A 17726-nucleotide genomic window follows, 5' to 3' on the forward strand; every position below is an offset into this window, starting at 1 on the left:
TTTTTTTTCATAGATGCGCTGAAACGGAATGCAATGCAGCGTTCACAACGAAACAATGCTTGCAATTTCATTATAAAAAGGTGCATGGTTACACGCAGGAACAAATGCCAAAGATCGAGAGGAGTGTGGCGTACACTTTTGACGCTTATTCCGGCGGGTTGAAGGGAGAAACGAGTGATCTTGGTAAAAAAATTAAATTTTTCATCAAAAATTTTTCTAAAAAAATTTTTTTTTTAGATGAAAAAATGTTCAAACCCCGAAAAAGGCGCGAAAAGAACATTAACGTTCCTTCCAACTCCGCCAGCGGTGCTGAAAATCTCTCCGAAATCATGGATTCGTGCAAAGAAGCTTTGGAACTCACTCGAAAGCATCTCGCTGATGATAATAACTCCATTAGCACTTCGCAATTCAACGATTACGACGAAGATGATGACGACGACGAGATGGATGAACGTGACGATGAGCTCCAAATGCAACAAAATTCCATCAACGACTCGACAATGGATCAAACGATGGATAATAATCAGTCCCAAATGCAACAACGACATCCGCAAGGCGAAGATTTAAGCAAAAACCTTCCAACAACCGACACCGAAGACAAATCCATGAACGATGAGGACCTGAATTTGTATCAAGGCTCCGACGACGACAACCAAACATCAAATGAGGAAGATGCGCGTGGCAATTCCGAAGCTATTAACGAAATCGCGCAATATCCCTTCAATTTTGTACCTAATCGACAAGATGACACCACGGCAATCCCGCAATCGAATTATAATCCCTTAACGAGCGCATTTTCCGCACATCCCCAATCGAGTATTTTGAACTTTTTCAATGCCGCGAACAAAAGTCGCGGAAATCTCCCGACATCGGCGATGTTAGTCGAAGCTGCGCTCAATTCCGTGAGTGATGCGAGTAATGAGTTCATGGAAAATGTTCAATCGGGCGACGACAACAATATCGACATCGAATCCGTGAGTCATAAAAACGCCGCCAGCACGGGACCTCCGCACAATAATTACATTTCCGACGAAAATAGTGCCGATGAACAGGATTTCACACCGAAAAATGGTCATGCCTCGATTTCCGGGAGCTCAGCTGCTTCCATTGAGAGTAAAAAAAGCGAAATGCCGTTGGATGTGACTTTTAATCCGGCAACGAGGAAACATTTTCCACTCGTAGAGAATTATCAGCAGGACGAACGTGAATTTAACGTGAGTTGCGTGCGAAATACTTCAACAAGTTCGTTTCTGCCGCAGCGAGAATTCTTCGCGGCAAGTAATACGTCGGGCGGGAACGTCATTGTGAACGATTCTGAGCCGGAGATGAACTTCCAAAGCATGGGTCATGACTATAAGAAGTATGACAAGTGCTTCCAATACCTCGAGGAGATGAAAAATTTGAATGAAACCTTGAAGGATGTGCACAAGAGAGATACTATGAGTGCCAATAGTGTCCAAGAAACGTGTCACTTTCCGAATTTGCAGTCAAAACTCAAACCGTCGATCGATGATTTGCATGCGATGAACAAATTGCTGCCAAATGACCTCGATTTGAAGTTCAAAACGAGTCGAAAGGACATGTTAGAAGCTGATTTTCGTACAAATTTCCAAAATTCTCTCACATCCAATCAAATGTACAACTTAAATTTCAAAAATGATTTCCATAACGAGATCATGCCGCAAAATAGCTTGAATTACAACCGGTATCAACATCATATCCACGATATTTTATCAGATAAAGAGCAAGTTCATCAAAATTCCGCCATAGATTCGCACGTTGCCGCTTCCCAATCGCAGCAGGAAATGCACTCGTCCTATCTGGAACATCATTTGCAGCATTCCAGCAACTATAGTGACCATTCCGAGCAACAATCCATTAATTTGTGTAAAAATTCCAACGAATACTCGAACGCTAATTGCATGTCGCCCATGCCGCAGAACTACACATCGTCCCATTCTGCGGAAATGTTGCGAATGACGACACAAGCAGCCGCTGCCGCCGCTACAGCACAAGATCTCTGCACAAATATGTCAAATTCGTACATGAATAGTAACCAATCGCCCCCAACGCCTGCCATTCATCACGGTCCTCCGTCATTTTTGAACACGCAACTCAACCCCCATCATAATAATCGCGATTTATCGGAACATCATCGACTTTTGGCTTCGGAAAAGTTCGTGGCAAGTAGATTACTTGTAGATCCCGTCGCTCATCGCTTCATTGAACAACAACATCGCCTGCTGGGAAGCACAGGACCCGATAACAGCAAAATCGAACAAAAATCCTTGGGTTTGAGTTTGTATCATCAACAAATCCCGACGCATCAACCGTATCATGATGCCCCCAAATCTGCTGCGACAAATAATTTGCATACAAACTATCATCATCTGCCGTTCTCGGCGTACTATCAGTAAAGTTTGATTCTGAAAAATAGAAAAAAATATTTTTTTCTAAATCAAGTGAGAATTTATGAGAATTCTTGACCCAAAAATATGTTTTGAACGTGTTATCTCTCCCGCGTCTTATCACAAAAAAAAATTTGAAAATAGTTGGAAATGTAAGTAGAGAGGTCAAAAAAAAATCATGAAATTGAATTATTAAAATTGTATAAAAAAAACAAGTAAAAAATATAGATGTAAAAGTATACAATGAATTATAAATAATAAAAATTATTATTATAAAAAAACAATAATCTAAAATATTAAGTGAATGTTAAGTTGGATGTTAAAGCCCATCAAAAAATTAAAAAAAAAACAAATTTTCAAAAAAATAAAAACAGTATTAAAAAGGTCTAATTTTTTATAATCAATCATCAATCATCATGTATAAAAAAAAATATTTACAATTCTGTCAGTATTTTAAAAAAATAAAATATTAAAAATAAATAAATGTATCTAGAGAACAACAAGTAATAATACAAATCAATAATAGTTGTAAAGTTAATAAAATCATTTTCAACGACAAAAAAATTATGAAATAATTATTTGGTGATGATTTAAAAAAAAATAAATAAATAAATAAAACATCATGGAGATAAATAAATAAAAAAATAAAAGAAATCTTGTAATTTTTGATATAACTGTAAATTAAAGTAAAAAAAAAAGAAAAATATAAAAAAATGTTTTTTTGTATCAAAATTTTAAAGAGGTTGAAGGCTTCGGGTTTGAAGGTAATTTTTATTTTTTATTTTAAAAAAAAAAAAAATTAAAAAAAAATTTTAAGCATTTTTTTTTTAATTTTCATAAATGAAATACAATTATTACAATTTTCATATTGATAAAAATTTTTATTTCATTTAAAAAAAAATCTTTATTTTTTTTAACTTTCAAAAATTGTCATATTTTTAATTTTTGCAAATAATGGGATAAATTTTTTTTTATAAAAATTATCTTAATTTTTTTTAAATACAATTCTTATTTTTTTTTTTTAATTTTCAAAAAATTAATAATATAATTATTTATTTATTTTTTATTATTATTCTTTTTTATCTGTTGTCTGAAATTTTTAATAAATTATTTTTAAAAAAATATTATTTTAATTAAATATTTTTTTTTTATAATTTTTTTGAATTTTTTTTATAATTTTTTTTAAATTTTTTTATATTATTTTAAAATTTTTTTTTTAATTTTTTTTAGAAGTTGAAAGCTTCAAAAGTTTTTTTTTTATTTATTTTTGAGATTTATTAATTTTATTTATTTTTTCTGAAAATTAAAAAAGAAATGAAAGTTATTTAATTTTTTGAAATCAGATTTTTATTAATTTATTAATAAAAATGAGTTTATTTATTTTTAGTTTAAAAATATATTTATTTTTTTTATTTAAATTAATATTTTTTATCATATAAAATCGTTTAACTTGAAAGATTTAACGGAATTTTTTTTATCAGCAAACATCGATATCGAACTTCTTCAGTATCTGTTCTTTGTTTGTCTTGACAACTCTTTATTTTGACATTTTAATAAAATAATTTTTTAATTAATTCTTATTTTATAAAAAAAATCATAAAGTTAAAAAAGTGACATGAAAAAATGTAAAAATTAAGTGAAATATTCAGAAAAATTTCCTTACAAAAAGAAAAATTAAAAAAAAAAAATCAGGCGAAGTAAACAATTTTTTTTTTGTTTTGTTTTGCACCAAAGCACACGTAATATTTCTCGTGAGGCAAGAAACCAAGCAATTTTTTAAAAAGAAGAACACCTTTACGAACCAAAGAAGCCTTATTATGACGTAAAACTGCATTTGCTGCATATTTATTTATTTGCTCATGATTCATCACAAATTCAACTAGAAAATTCTATTGAACCAAAAATTAGGTTAAAAATAAATTTTTATTTATTTTCTAAAAATAAACAAATTTGGAGATAAGAAATTCGAGTCTCATTTAGAAAAATTCTTATTTTTAGTCAATCCTTAAATATTATCTCGACACAAAATTCCTTAAATTATTTAAAAAAAAAAAAATATGTTGACAACAATGTAAAAATAATCCAAAGCGACAGATAATGAACATAAAAATAAAAGCATGAACTTCGACAACAATATGAGTTGCGTTCCCACATTATCACAAAATATTACGTTAGTATTTATTTTACTTAGGCATCGTACACACGGAGACATGAAATAGAATACTCACATGTTTATTGCCTCCGTACGCGTTTCGAGTTGCATCAGTCGGATGAATTTAGTTGGAGTCTAGTCAGTCTTAAGGAAATAATCATGCGGTTTGGATTGGAGCCGATAACGTGAAATATTTTTTTCTTTCTTGTGAATCGAGTGTGCAATATTTTTAAAATTATCTAAAAAAAAAATCATAAATTATTTAAAGGTTCGTAAAAAGGAAAAAAAAATAGAAAAATTAATAAAATAATTACGAAAAAATTGTCAACTGTGTAAAATTTGTTGTAAATCTGCCATACAACGTAATGTGAAGTCTTACAAACTCATGAAAAAAAATGTTCAATGCTAATTTTAAAACATAAAATTACGAACCTGAATTATTATCGGCATTTGAATAAGAAAAAAAATTGTTAAATGTGCAAAAAGTTATTTTTAAAATTAAATTAAAAAAAATAAACTAAATTAAATAATTAAAAAAATAATTAAAAAAAAATTTTAAAAAATTATTTTTTTTATTAAAAAATATATTTTCTAAAAAAAATTAATAAAATTAAAATATTTTTTTTTATTTTTAAATTAATTATTTTTTCAAATAAATTATAAAAATTATTTTTTTTAAAATGAAATGAGAATGTAAAATAAAAAAAATAATTAAAAAAAAATTATTAAAAAAAATTACATTAAAAAAAATTTAAAATAATGCTCAAAATTATAAATTCCTTAAAAAATCAAAAAAAAAAAAAATTAAATAAAATAATTTAATAAAAAAAATTTAATAAAAAATTTTTAATAAAATAATTATTAAAATAAATTAAAAAATAAATTTAAATTTAATAAAAATAAAATTTTAATAAAAATATTTAAAAAAAAATAAAATTAAATTAAACAAAATTATTTAATACACTTACCGGTCATAAATCAATGAAACTTCCGAAATTTTCCGAATACATATTTATGTCCACAACGTAAAAGTAGCGAGTTCATCGTTCGCAAAACATTCGTGAATGATTACAATTATTGTGCAAAATCTGTCGACCTTATCAAAAATTTTGCTGAAACAAATTTTATAAAACATGAAATTCTGATTATTTTACAATTTCAAAAATGAAAAAAATTAAAACGTTTCCTTTTGATCTTTTTGGTCTTTTATGCAACAACAACAACTGTCGATCAAAAAATCGCAACATGCTCATTATTCAGGTTCTAAAAGGGTTATCATAAACTAACGACTCTCCAAACTCGTAATTAGGATCGAAAAGTTAATTGGACTTGGGAACTCTACTTACTTACGACGTAAACAAATTGTTTATTTAGTTGCATCCGATGTTTCCATTGTTTTTTAAAAGATAATTTTTTTGCATGTCATTCAGTCTGAAATGTTCTAAATGAGGCGATAAGAAGATTTATTTACCTCGTTCCCGAGAAATTCACGTCAATGGAATTTTTTTGTTGAGAGAATATCGGTCATGTGACATGCTGAAACGAGTTCAAAGATGCTTTAAGATCTACTTTGTTGGGAAATTTAAAAAAAAGATGAGAAAGTGAAAAAAATTTAAATTTGTGTTTGAAGATTTATTTAAGACGAAGAAGACAGATAACGAGATAAGATATGAGATGAATTTATAGTGCAAATTTTAATTTTTTTTCTTTGTGTTTTGTGATAATTTCAGAGTCGAGATTGAGTTGAAGTGAAAAGAAAAATTAAGAACTGAACGAAAATCAAGAAAAAAGTGATTTAAATCAAAAGAATTTTATAAAAAAAGGAAAATAAAATAAATTTTGGATTAAACATGACAAAAGCTGGAGATGGATATGATGGGATTGAAGAAAATAATTCAGTGAGTATATTTTAATTTTTAAATAATAAAAATTTAAATGAGAAATAAATATTTAAAAAATTACTTTAAAAATAATTAAAAAAATATATTTATTTAACAAATTATTTAAAATTTAAAAAAATTAATTTAAAAAAAAATAAAAATAAATTAATAAAAAAAAATTAAATTGAAAATTTTTTTTAAAAAATAAATTATTTAAAGTCCTTAAAAAATGTAAAAATATAAAAAATTCTTATGAAAAAATTAAATAAATTAATTTATTAAAAAATAAATATTTTAAAACAGTTTAAAATTTTGTCTGAAAATTATTTTTTTTTAATTTCATAAAATTATTAATTATTTTTATTTGATTATTTTTAAAAATTTGAATAAAAAAAGTTGTATATTAAAAAAAATAAATTAAGGAAAAATATTCATTAAAATAAAATAAAAAATATAAAAAATTAATTTAAAATAAAACAAATATTAAATAATTTTTTTTAAAAAAATAAATAATATTAATTTTTATTAATTTTAAAAAAAATTATAAATTTTAAAAGCAATTAATAATTGCATTGAAAATTTATTTATTTAAAAATAAAATTGAAAAATTAATTTAATTTTTTTTTTAAATTTAAATTTTATTCAAATTGATTTAAATTTAAAAATTAAAAAATTAAATTTTTCAAAAAAACAATTAAAAATTTAATTTATTAAAAAATTTTTTTTTTTTAATAAAAATAAAATTTTTTAATTATTTATTTTTTTTTATTTTAATTAAAATTTTTTTAATTAATTTATTTAATGGGGCAAAAAAATTAATAAATTTCATTTAATTTGAATGAAAAATTGATTAAAACCAAAAACCTACTATTTTAATTATTAAAAAAAAAAAATAAAAAAAAAATCATAAAAACACACCTTTGATCCATTCTTCGAAAATTATTTTAAAATTAAACATAATTCATGTGAAATTTTCCCATAAAAATTCCAAATTACTTCTGAAAAATTACGCTAATCGATTAATCCTACATTTACTGTGAACTGTCCTGGTTCAATAAACAAGTTAAAAAGAAACAAAAGTTATCGGCCTTAATTCTAACAAAACCAGATCAAATTTCCTAAAAAAAATTAAAGAGAAACGGGGAAGTAATTACACATGCTTTTATGCCTCTGCCTTCAGTTTTGTTACAATTCACCGTTCTTTTTAGAGGTTTCCCTGCTCATTCTGCGACAAATTTCGACTAGAGTGACAATTTTCATTCAGAAAATGAGAAAATATTAAATTTCTCTTGAATTAATTAAAAACTTGATTTTTCACTCATACTATGAAAATTTAATATTTCGCGCGAATCGAAGCAAGTTGTACAAAAAAATGTGTTTCAGTATCGAATTAGATGTAGAATGGTTCGCATTTCACAAAGTAATTTTCCGTTTTGTCGGAATGAGAATCGCAGTCGAAATCGTAGCGAATATATTTCGTTGAACTATTACAATCGCGCGTTAATTTTCGCTCCTTTGTGGTCCTCGTCTCGCAATTTTTTGTCTTTCATCAACACAATTTGTCACAACTTGCTTCGACCGCAAAAATGTCTCGACGAAATTTCATCAAATTCTTTGCAGGATAACGGAAGTGAGCAAAATCCCGAGAATCGAAGACGAGTCGAGCAGAATTATTATCAAGGACATGCGGCGCGAAACGATGACGGCGAAGAATCTGAGGATTTGGACGAAATTACGACGACAGACCACACAATTCTCGTGCACGTTGACAAACCGAAGAATTACGGCGCGATGTCGTCTCAAATTTTATCCAACGAACGATTGAATTACATGTGGAAAAATATCGGTAAGTCCATTCGAAACGCCTTAAAACTGAAATTTGACTCATTTTCCGTCGTAGATGTGTTTGGTGAAGCACAACCAACTGACATTCCAACACGGCGAAAATTATGGGATCGCATCAAAAGTTGCTGCAGTCGATCGAAGAAGCATGTCGTGCCGCGGAAACATCTTCTGAAGAACGGTTCGTCATCTAAGCGAATAATTGAAGTTTGAAAATAAAAATTTTTTGATGAAATTTGTTTTTTTCTTACCTGAAATTAGTTTGTGGCATTGCACAGAGTGGGGAGTTGCTCGCAATTTTAGGATCCTCAGGTGCAGGAAAGACAACTTTGTTGAATTCTTTGGCTTTTCGATCGCCGCCAGGAGTTAAAATTTCATCGAGTGCTGTAAGGGCGTTAAATGGAGTGCCTGTTGATGCAAAAGCGATGAGAGCTAGATGTGCGTATGTGCAACAAGATGATCTTTTTATTGGATCGTTGACGACGAAGGAGCATTTGATATTTCAAGTAAGTTGAATTTTTGATTATTTTATGATTTTTTTTTATTTAAGAATTTTTTCATTTTTTTAAGAATTTTCTTTAACAAAATTATTTTTTAAATTTTTTTTATTTTTAATTTTTTTTTTTATTTTTTTTAAATTTTGAAATTTTTTTTTTTTTCAAAATTTTGAAAAAAAAATTTTTTTTTTTGATGAATTATTATTTTAAAATATTTATTATTTTTTTTTAAATATTTTGTTAATATTTAGAAATTTTTGTTACTCCCATATATATTGTTAATTTTAATTTAATTTTTTTAACTATTTTTGTAAATTTTCTGAAGCATTTTAAATTTAAAAATGGACCTTTAAAAAAAAATAAAACAAAAAAAAATATTTAAAAAATCGTTGAGTAACAAACATTTTTAAAAAAAAAAATATAAAAAAATTAATAATCTTAAAAATATAAAAAAAAATTATAAAAATATTTAAATATTCTTAAAAATAAAAAAAATGTTAATTTTGTAAAAATAAATTCTGAAATTCGTTAAAAAAAATTTAAATAATATTAATGACTTTAAAAGTCAATGAAAAAAAAGGCAAAAAAAAATATATTTTAAATTATAAAAAATTAAAAAAAAAATATTATCAACAAAATGAAATGCTGAATGAAAAAAAAAATTAATTAAATTTTATTTTTTTTTAATAATTTTTATTTTTAGGCAATTTTACGAATGGGCAACTCATTCTCCTACAAACAAAAACTTTTGCGAGTGAATGAAGTAATTTCTGAACTATCTCTCACAAAATGTGCTGACACAATTATCGGAGTGCCCGGCGTCGTCAAAGGTCTCTCAGGAGGCGAAAGAAAACGTCTTGCTTTTGCTTCAGAAGCCCTCACTGATCCAAATTTACTGTTATGTGAGTTGATTTTTAATTTTTTTCTTCAAAAATTTTAATTTTTTTCAATAAAAAGGTGACGAACCAACTTCCGGTTTGGATTCCTTCATGGCTGCCAATGTCTTGACTGTCCTGAAAAATTTAGCAAACAAAGGAAAAACCATCATTCTAACCATTCATCAACCCAGCTCCGAACTTTTCAGTCTTTTCGACAAAATTCTCCTCATGGCAGAGGGACGAGTTGCGTTTCTTGGCACTCCAATGCAAGCATCGCAATTTTTCACCGATTTGGGATCCCCCTGCCCGTCAAATTACAATCCTGCGGATTATTACGTGCAAAAATTAGCAATTGCTCCGAATGCAGAATTGGAGTGTCGTGCCAATATTAAAGCTGTTTGTGATGCATTTTCAGTGTCGAGCTTGGCACGAGGGATTAACGAGCAAATTGTCATTCATCGGGCAGAATCGCTTTATTTGCATCCTTTGGAGAAATTTTCATCGGGCGGATATCGAGCTTCTTGGTGGACTCAGTTTGTCGCTATTTTATGGAGATCGTGGTTGAGTGTGTTGAAGGAACCAATGTTGGTTAAAGTTAGATTGTTACAGACGACGGTAAGGAAAAATTCTTGAAAAATTATTTTAAAAAATTTAAAAATTGAAAAAAAAAATTAGTAAAATTTTTTAATTTTAATTTTTTTTTAAAGAATAAAATTATTAATTTTCAAAATTATTAAAAAAATAATAAAGAAAAAAATTTGAAAAAAATAAATAAAATTTAAAAAAAAATCATTTTAAAATTAATATTAAAAAAAATAATAAAATTTTTCATTTTAAAAATTATTTAAAAAATTAATTTAATTTTCATTTAAAATTATTAATTTTCAAAATTATTAAAAAAAAAATTTAAAAAAAATTTTTTAAAAAATTAAAAAAAAAGTTTTAAAAAAATTAAAAAAAAAATTATTAAAAATAAATATTTTTTTAATTAAATCATATTAATATTTTAATTGTTTAAAATTATTTTAATTATTTAAAAAAAATATTTTTAATAAAATTATATTTTTTTTAGATGGTTGCCTTACTCATCGGAGTGATTTTTTATGGACAAACATTAACGCAAGACGGCGTAATGAACATCAATGGTGCAATTTTCCTTTATTTGACGAACATGACTTTCCAAAATGTCTTCGCAGTAATTAATGTAAGCACTACTTCTTTGATTTTTAAAATAATTTTTTAACAAATTTTTATTTTTTTAAGGTATTTTGTGTCGAACTTCCTGTTTTCATGCGAGAATCCCGTTCGAGACTATACCGAACAGATACTTACTTCCTTGGGAAAACAATTGCCGAATTGCCACTTTTCATTCTCGTTCCTTTTGTGTTCACCGCGCTTTCGTATCCGTTAATTGGCTTGCAACCGGGATGGGGACATTTCTTCATCGCATTCGGAATTATCACTTTAATTTGCAACGTTGCAACATCATTCGGTAATTTTAACTCAAATTATCAAAAAAATTCAGATTTAAAAAAAAAATTTTTTTTTTAGGTTACCTGATTTCATGTGCGAGTTCCTCAATTTCAATGGCATTATCTGTCGGTCCTCCCGTTATCATTCCCTTCCTCATTTTTGGCGGATTTTTCCTCAATTCTGGATCCGTGCCGCAATATTTCAAGTGGTTATCGTATCTTTCGTGGTTCCGTTATGGCAATGAGGCTCTTTTGATAAATCAATGGGCGAGTGTTAAGGAAGGCGAAATTCATTGTAATCGATTGAACTCGACGTGTCCTGCTTCGGGCAAAGTTGTTCTCGAAACGTTAAACTTTTCAGAGGTAAATTTATTTAAAAAATTAAAAAATTTTATAAAAACTTAAAAAATTTATTTTTTAGTCAAATTATTTGTTGGATATCATGGCGATGTTGGGACTGATTGTTTTGTTCAGAGTAATGGCTTTTATCGCTCTTCACTTGAGAGCTCGAAGCAAGGAGTAGAAAGCTGAACAAGAATAATTTTTTAAGTTAGAAGCTGCCATAAAACCATTATTTTATTGAAAATTGTTCATTTTTAAGTTCTTGATAGAAAATTCACGAGATTTTGTTAATGTAAAAATTAATTAGAAAAAAATGAAAAATAAATTTTTAATATATATTGACGTAAAATTGATTTTTTTAAATTTGGAGCTTAAAAATCTTCAAATGGGCTCTCAAGATGAAAATTACGTTTTTTTTACGTATTTTTTATTTTTCAATTTTCAAGCTTAAGAACCATCCAAAAGACATCCAAAGGCATTTTTCATAACTTTTGTTCAATTTCAAGCTTGAAAACCATCAAATGGGCTCTCAAGATGAAAATTACGTTTTTTTTACGTATTTTTTATTTTTCAATTTTCAAGCTTACGAACCATCAGAAAGGCATCCAAAGCACTTTTGTATGATTTTTGATCAATTTCAAGGTTTTAAAAAATTCTCCTAAAAATATAAAAAAAAATTATTTTAAATTAATTTTTAATGATTTTAAAAAAATTTTGAGCCTTCTATTTGAGCAATTAAAATAAAATTTAAAAAAAATATTTTGAATAAATTTTTATTATTCTTTCATTTTTTCTTTAATATTATTACGCTTTGACTTAAGACTATTTATCAATTTATAATTAAAATAAAGTTTTTTTTTTGCTAAATTTTTTCTTAAAATTGAATTTCTTAATTTTAAATAATATTTAATAGTCGTGCTTAGGTCTATTTTTATTGATATTTCCTTAAACTATTCTACATATTTTCTTTTTAAGTTTTTTTTTCTCATTTAATATATTTGAAATCTCACAAAATATGAAAATTAAACTTATTGTTAATTAATTGTTCTTTTCTGCAACAAAAATTGCATTACGAGACAAATATTTACACAAATAAAAAAAAAGTTAACGTCGATACAACTCTTATAAACTTAATAAAAAAAAAAGAAAAATTAAAAAAATAGAAGAAAAAAATTTCGCGTGTTTATTCCGATTTGACAAAGACAACTTCCGTAACTTGTTCCCCTCCGACTTCCGTTTCTTCGGTATTTTCTTGGTCCATTTGTTTCTTGCCCTTGTTTTTGCGCGCGAGTTTTTCCGCTGCCGGTCGATGGTAGCGCGAAATGTGCGTCGAAAGGGACCATTTTGTCTTGTAGGACATCGAACAGACGTTACACTGATATTTCACGCCGATATTTGAGTGTTTCGACATTGTATGACGTCGCAAGGCAGATGCTGATGTAAAGGTGCGATTACATTCCTTGCAGACGGTATTGCTTCCGCCAACAACGACGCCCGTTTCGCCTTCTTTTGTGCCGATTTGCCGATGAATGACACGCTGGATGGATTGAACTTGATCCGGAGCCTGGCCTATTATGTGGATTTGTTCCATTGAGAAGTCTTTTTTTTTTTGAATTTTTTTTTTGAACAGAAAAAAATATAAAAAAAAATTATAAAAAAAAATAACTTAAAATTTAAATATTATTTTTTTTTTCTTTAGAGCGAATTATTATTATTATTATTCTGTTTTGTTCTATTTTTTTATGTTTAACTGTACATTTCTGCTATTTTTGCTAATTTTTTATTACATTAGAGAGAAAGAGCTGTAGCTCATTTTATTTACAGAAATTGATTTGTTTTTCACGGGGAGAGGCAGAAAAAATTTTTTTTTTTAGATTTTTTTTAAGCGTCCTTCGCAGCAACAACGGTAACTGTTGTGCCTGCTTCGACTTTGAGTTGTAGCTGATCCGTTGCCGGTTGATTGCCTGCCTCTTGCGTTGCTGGGTGCCCTTGTTGCTTGTTTTCGTGAGCCATGCGAACATGCTCCCGCAAGCTATACTTATTTTTAAAGGTCTTATGGCACTTTTCGCACTGAATTTTCGGTTGATTTGTGTGCTGTGTGCGTACGTGCCTCCAAAGATTTGCCGTTGTTATAACCAGTTTGCAAAATGAACATTTTGTCCATTTACTATTCGCATTACTACTACTATTGTTAGTGTTATCGGGGTGTTTACTTGTGACAATAGTGGCTGGAAAATACATGAGAGAATTTTTTTTGGGTGAAAAAATTTATTTTTTTTTTTGCAAAAAAATTTTTTTTTTAAATGAAAAATCAAACAAAATAATAAAAAAAAATAGAAATTAAGTACCAAACAAAACAAAGAAGGCAAAATCTTTGGAGACACTTTTTTTTAAATTTTTTTTCTAAAAATTTTTCCCCCGAAAAACAAACCAATTTTACAAAAAAAAAATCATTCTTGAATAAAGGACCGAATAAATCGTAATTTTTATAAAAAAAAAATATTTTTTTAAGCTCTTTACGGCGTCTGTTCAATCTTGATCGAATCGTCGATATCACCGCCCTTGAGTTCTAAGTTGCTGTGCTTTAGTTTCATGTGACGCTTTAAGTTGCCGGTGCGCGAGAGCACGGCTTTGCAAATTTTACACTCTGTTAAACCCTTGTGTATGTTATAATGCATGAGAAGGGACTTGAATGATGCGAAACGTTTACTGCATTGGGAACATTGGTGCTTTTTGTCTCCAGTGGCTGCTCTTGAGCCAGTGGCTGCAAATCAAAATAGAGAGAAAGTTGTCGAATTTTTAGAATTTTGTGTTCAAATTTTGTTTTCTGAAGAGTTGCTCTGTGTGACTTTTTGATTTTTTTTTTATTTTTTTTTTTTTGAGAGAGTTTTGTACGTTTTAGATTTCAAATAAAATTCAAAAATTATAAAAAAAAAATTTCTTATGTCGAATCAGTGAGTTTGTGTATTCTTGTTAAATGACTTTTCATATCGTAACTACGTGAGAAAACGCGCGCACACACGGGGCATTTTGTCTTATTTTCTTTGTGTACGTCTTTGTGCAAGGTCAGACTCATTGGATGTTTAAAGCTTTTCCAACAAACAGTACAACGTACGCACAATTCAGCATCTGGAAAATAAAAGAAAAAAGGAAACCAGTAAATGAAAATAGATCACAGATTGGCTTTGCTGAATTTTTTTTTTAATTTTTTTTTTTTTGAAATCCGGTTGGAGACAAGAAAATAAGATAAAATGCTCCCATTTTTAATTTTTAGCGAAATTTTTTTTCTCTCTCTCTATTTTGTTCGTTTTTTTTTATTAATTTTTAACACACATCAAGGGTTTTTTTAATCTTACAAAAAATCATTCAATCACAAATCACACGTCATTTTTTTTTGTTTTATAAAATAAAATAAAAAATTATTTATTAAATATTTAACAACTATTCGGCTCTTTATCTGATGATTTTTCAGAAGCAACTTTTCAAATAATTTTTTTTTTCTTAAAATATTTCCTTATTTTTGTTTTGTTTGAACATTTTGAAAAGAAATTTAACAAGATTACAGAATAATAATAATAATTATTTTTTAAATAATAAAAAAAAATAAATAAAAATTTAAAATAATAAAAATATCGCACACGTGACTTTTTTTATTTTTATTAAAAAAAAGTCAGTTAAAAAAATATTAAAAAAAAATAAAAAATTTTAAATAAAAAAAAAATAATTAAAAAATGGTGTGCGAGAAATTTGATTCAAAAAACACAAGGCAACTCCCAGATGAGTAGGAGTACAATAATTTTTTTAGTTTCATGTCAAAACTAGGATACGTACCTCCTCCTTGAGATTCGTTCTTTCCGTCGTCCGTTTGATACATTGCTACAAAAAAAAAATTTTTAATTAATTTTTATTTATTTTTTTTTTATTAAGGCCGTTCCAATTTTTTTCGATGTTTTTGTCCCATATCCCATTTTAAAAATAAAAAAAATAATAATAAAAAATTTTACCAAAAATAACCTTTTTTGGTTTATTTTTATAATTTTTCAAGAAATTTTAATTTTTTTTAAATAAATTTAATTTTTTAAAACTTTTGTACTGAAAATGATATTTTTACAAGAATTTTCTTTTCTAAAAATATTTTTCGAAAATTATTGAACTTATGTTTTCAAAATTAAAAAAAAAAAATTTTTGAAAAATAATTTTTTAGTTGAATTCTCCTGAAATCTATTAAGAATTTCTTATTTTAAATTGATTTCAGAAGAATTCAACTAAAAAAATTAAAAATAATAAAAAATATTTTAAAAAAATATTAAAAAAAAAAAAAAAAAAATAAAAAAAAATAAAAAAAAATATTAAAAAAAATTTAAAAAAATAGAAAAATAATTTTTCATAAAAAAAAATTAAAATAAATTTGAAAACATTAATTCAATGATTTTCGACAGAAAAATTAGAGAAGAAAATTCTTGCAAAAATATAAATAATTTTCAATACAAAAGTTAAAAAATTTGATTAATTTTTTTTTTTTATTTTAATTTTAATTAATTTATTTAAAAAATTCCTTGAAAAATTATTATAATAGACCAAAAATCGGTAATTTTTGGTGAATTTTTTTTTATTTTGCCCCATTGGATTTTTGACTTGTAAAATGGGGCATGGGATAAAAACATAGAAAAAAAATTTTCCTAAATTTATTATTTTTTTTTACCTAATTCCGATTCGTTTTCCTGTTCATCCATGCCTTCTTGTTCCTGCGAGACGTCTTGCGTTTGTACGACAGTCGTCGTTTGCCCGCCCGTGGTCCGTTTCACAACTTGCCCATCGATAATTTGGTATGTGACATTATCCGACGTTTGAATATACGAGGGCGTACTTTCCTGAATCTGCGTCGTTTTGGCATCCGCGCCACTCGGGACATCATTGAATTCGGGCATTTCCATTTTCAAGCCTGTCGTTTGCAGAAATTCGACTTCTCCTTCCGTCTCCATGAGTTCGCCGTCGTTGTCTAAGCCGAGCGTTTCGTAAGTTTGTACTGTTGCGAGTTGGTGTGTTTGTGGCTGTTGCTGCTGCTGCTGAACTTGTTGTGTGGTTTGCTGCGGTTGCTGCTGAATTGTGTGCGTTTTTTTGACGCGTTTCACCAAAGTTGGCGGTTTCACGTGATGCTCGATGACTTTGGTTGTCGTCGCCGGCTGCTCGATGCGGATTTGGCTGTAAGTTTCGTGCGGCACATGAGTCGCTTGCACCGTTTTGATGGGCGTCGACGAGAGGGCCGTCAGAATTTTGTTCGTTTCTTGCGGCACAGCGAGGAATAGTGTCTCGGCGGGGCGTTGCTCCTCCGCTACGAGACTTTTTGCACTTTCCGTGAGATTTGTGTCTGTTAAACCGCGCACTTGTAACAGCTCTGCTGTTTGTAAGAAGGTCGGCAAGAGGTCCTGGATGACACTCACCTCGCCATGGTACATGAATTGGATGATGGAAACGAGTTCCGCGTATTTGACATTTTTGAAGATGATCACGGGATGCGGATGCGGGTTTTCTTTGAACACTTCGCAAAAGTAGGTACTGCACGCGGAAAGGATTACCTTGTGGGCCTTGATTTTTTTGCCTTCGCAACAGAGCGTGACATCCGTAAACTCGCCGTCGTTGCGTAAATTCTCGAAATGGAACGCCAAATGCGTCAGGTAGTTGTTCCACTTTAGGGAATACTGCTGCGTCGTAGCCATGATCTGTTTTAGCTGCAAAGAAACAACAACAACAACAATAATAAGAGAAACAGTTACTGCATTAGTACACGTAGCGATGCGTTAAACGGGCACGTCATCCTATAGAGTTATACGCTTTTATCAATAACCCCCGAAAAATCCACAAAAACTCAAAAATTTCCTGTAAAAACCACTTTTAAAACAAAAATCCCTTTGAAATCCATCATTTGAAGTAAAATTCCCCCAGATTTACCCGAAATTTCAATAAGAAAAGACGAAAAAATAATTACCTGGTCATGGATCTGATGCGCATACAGTAAATAGCTGAAAAATCCTCTTTAAACTTGATTTCCCTCTTATTCTCCAATTCCAATCGCTGTTGGAACAATAATTTTACAATTTTTTCCTATATTTTCCGAGAAATTCACGGATTTAAGCACTCAAAACTACTGAAAATTATTTCGACGCTTTAATGGACGCTCTTTTACTGCTCAATGCACAATCGGCTGTCACGCATTTTGACACTTGACCCAGTTGGCAATTCAAAAAGTCACATTTT

General features: G+C 28.3%; 2 protein-coding genes across 8 annotated transcripts; one reads left to right on the forward strand and one right to left on the reverse strand.

Moving 5' to 3' along the window:
• Positions 1 to 6290: 6290 nt before the first annotated feature.
• On the forward strand, positions 6291 to 11813 carry LOC134834265 (protein white). Its single transcript, XM_063848858.1, has 10 exons — positions 6291 to 6458; positions 8061 to 8286; positions 8341 to 8463; positions 8544 to 8788; positions 9483 to 9681; positions 9737 to 10272; positions 10730 to 10861; positions 10921 to 11149; positions 11209 to 11492; positions 11551 to 11813. Exons 1-10 carry the CDS (start codon positions 6411 to 6413, stop codon positions 11650 to 11652), a joined length of 2124 nt encoding a protein of 707 aa, XP_063704928.1. The 5' UTR covers positions 6291 to 6410; the 3' UTR covers positions 11653 to 11813.
• Positions 11814 to 12298: 485 nt separating this feature from the next.
• Positions 12299 to 17683, reverse strand: LOC134835729 (modifier of mdg4-like). 7 transcript variants are annotated; one of them, XM_063850667.1, is made up of 5 exons: positions 17458 to 17683; positions 16174 to 17200; positions 15303 to 15347; positions 13992 to 14235; positions 13080 to 13243 (listed from the first exon to the last, which is right to left on the reverse strand). In XM_063850667.1, exons 2-5 carry the CDS (start codon positions 17186 to 17188, stop codon positions 13204 to 13206), a joined length of 1344 nt encoding a protein of 447 aa, XP_063706737.1. In that variant the 5' UTR covers positions 17189 to 17200; positions 17458 to 17683; the 3' UTR covers positions 13080 to 13203. The 7 variants fall into 7 exon arrangements, 6 of the variants coding, with proteins under 6 accessions (XP_063706735.1, XP_063706734.1, XP_063706737.1 ...); XM_063850663.1 differs by having other exon boundaries at positions 13119 to 13581; positions 17458 to 17682; XR_010162221.1 differs by lacking the exon at positions 13080 to 13243 and adding an exon at positions 13449 to 13581 and having other exon boundaries at positions 13820 to 14235; positions 17458 to 17682.
• Positions 17684 to 17726: the final 43 nt, after the last annotated feature.

Source organism: Culicoides brevitarsis, chromosome 3 (genome assembly GCF_036172545.1).
Source record: "Culicoides brevitarsis isolate CSIRO-B50_1 chromosome 3, AGI_CSIRO_Cbre_v1, whole genome shotgun sequence".
Taxonomy (NCBI): Eukaryota; Metazoa; Arthropoda; class Insecta; order Diptera; family Ceratopogonidae; genus Culicoides; species Culicoides brevitarsis.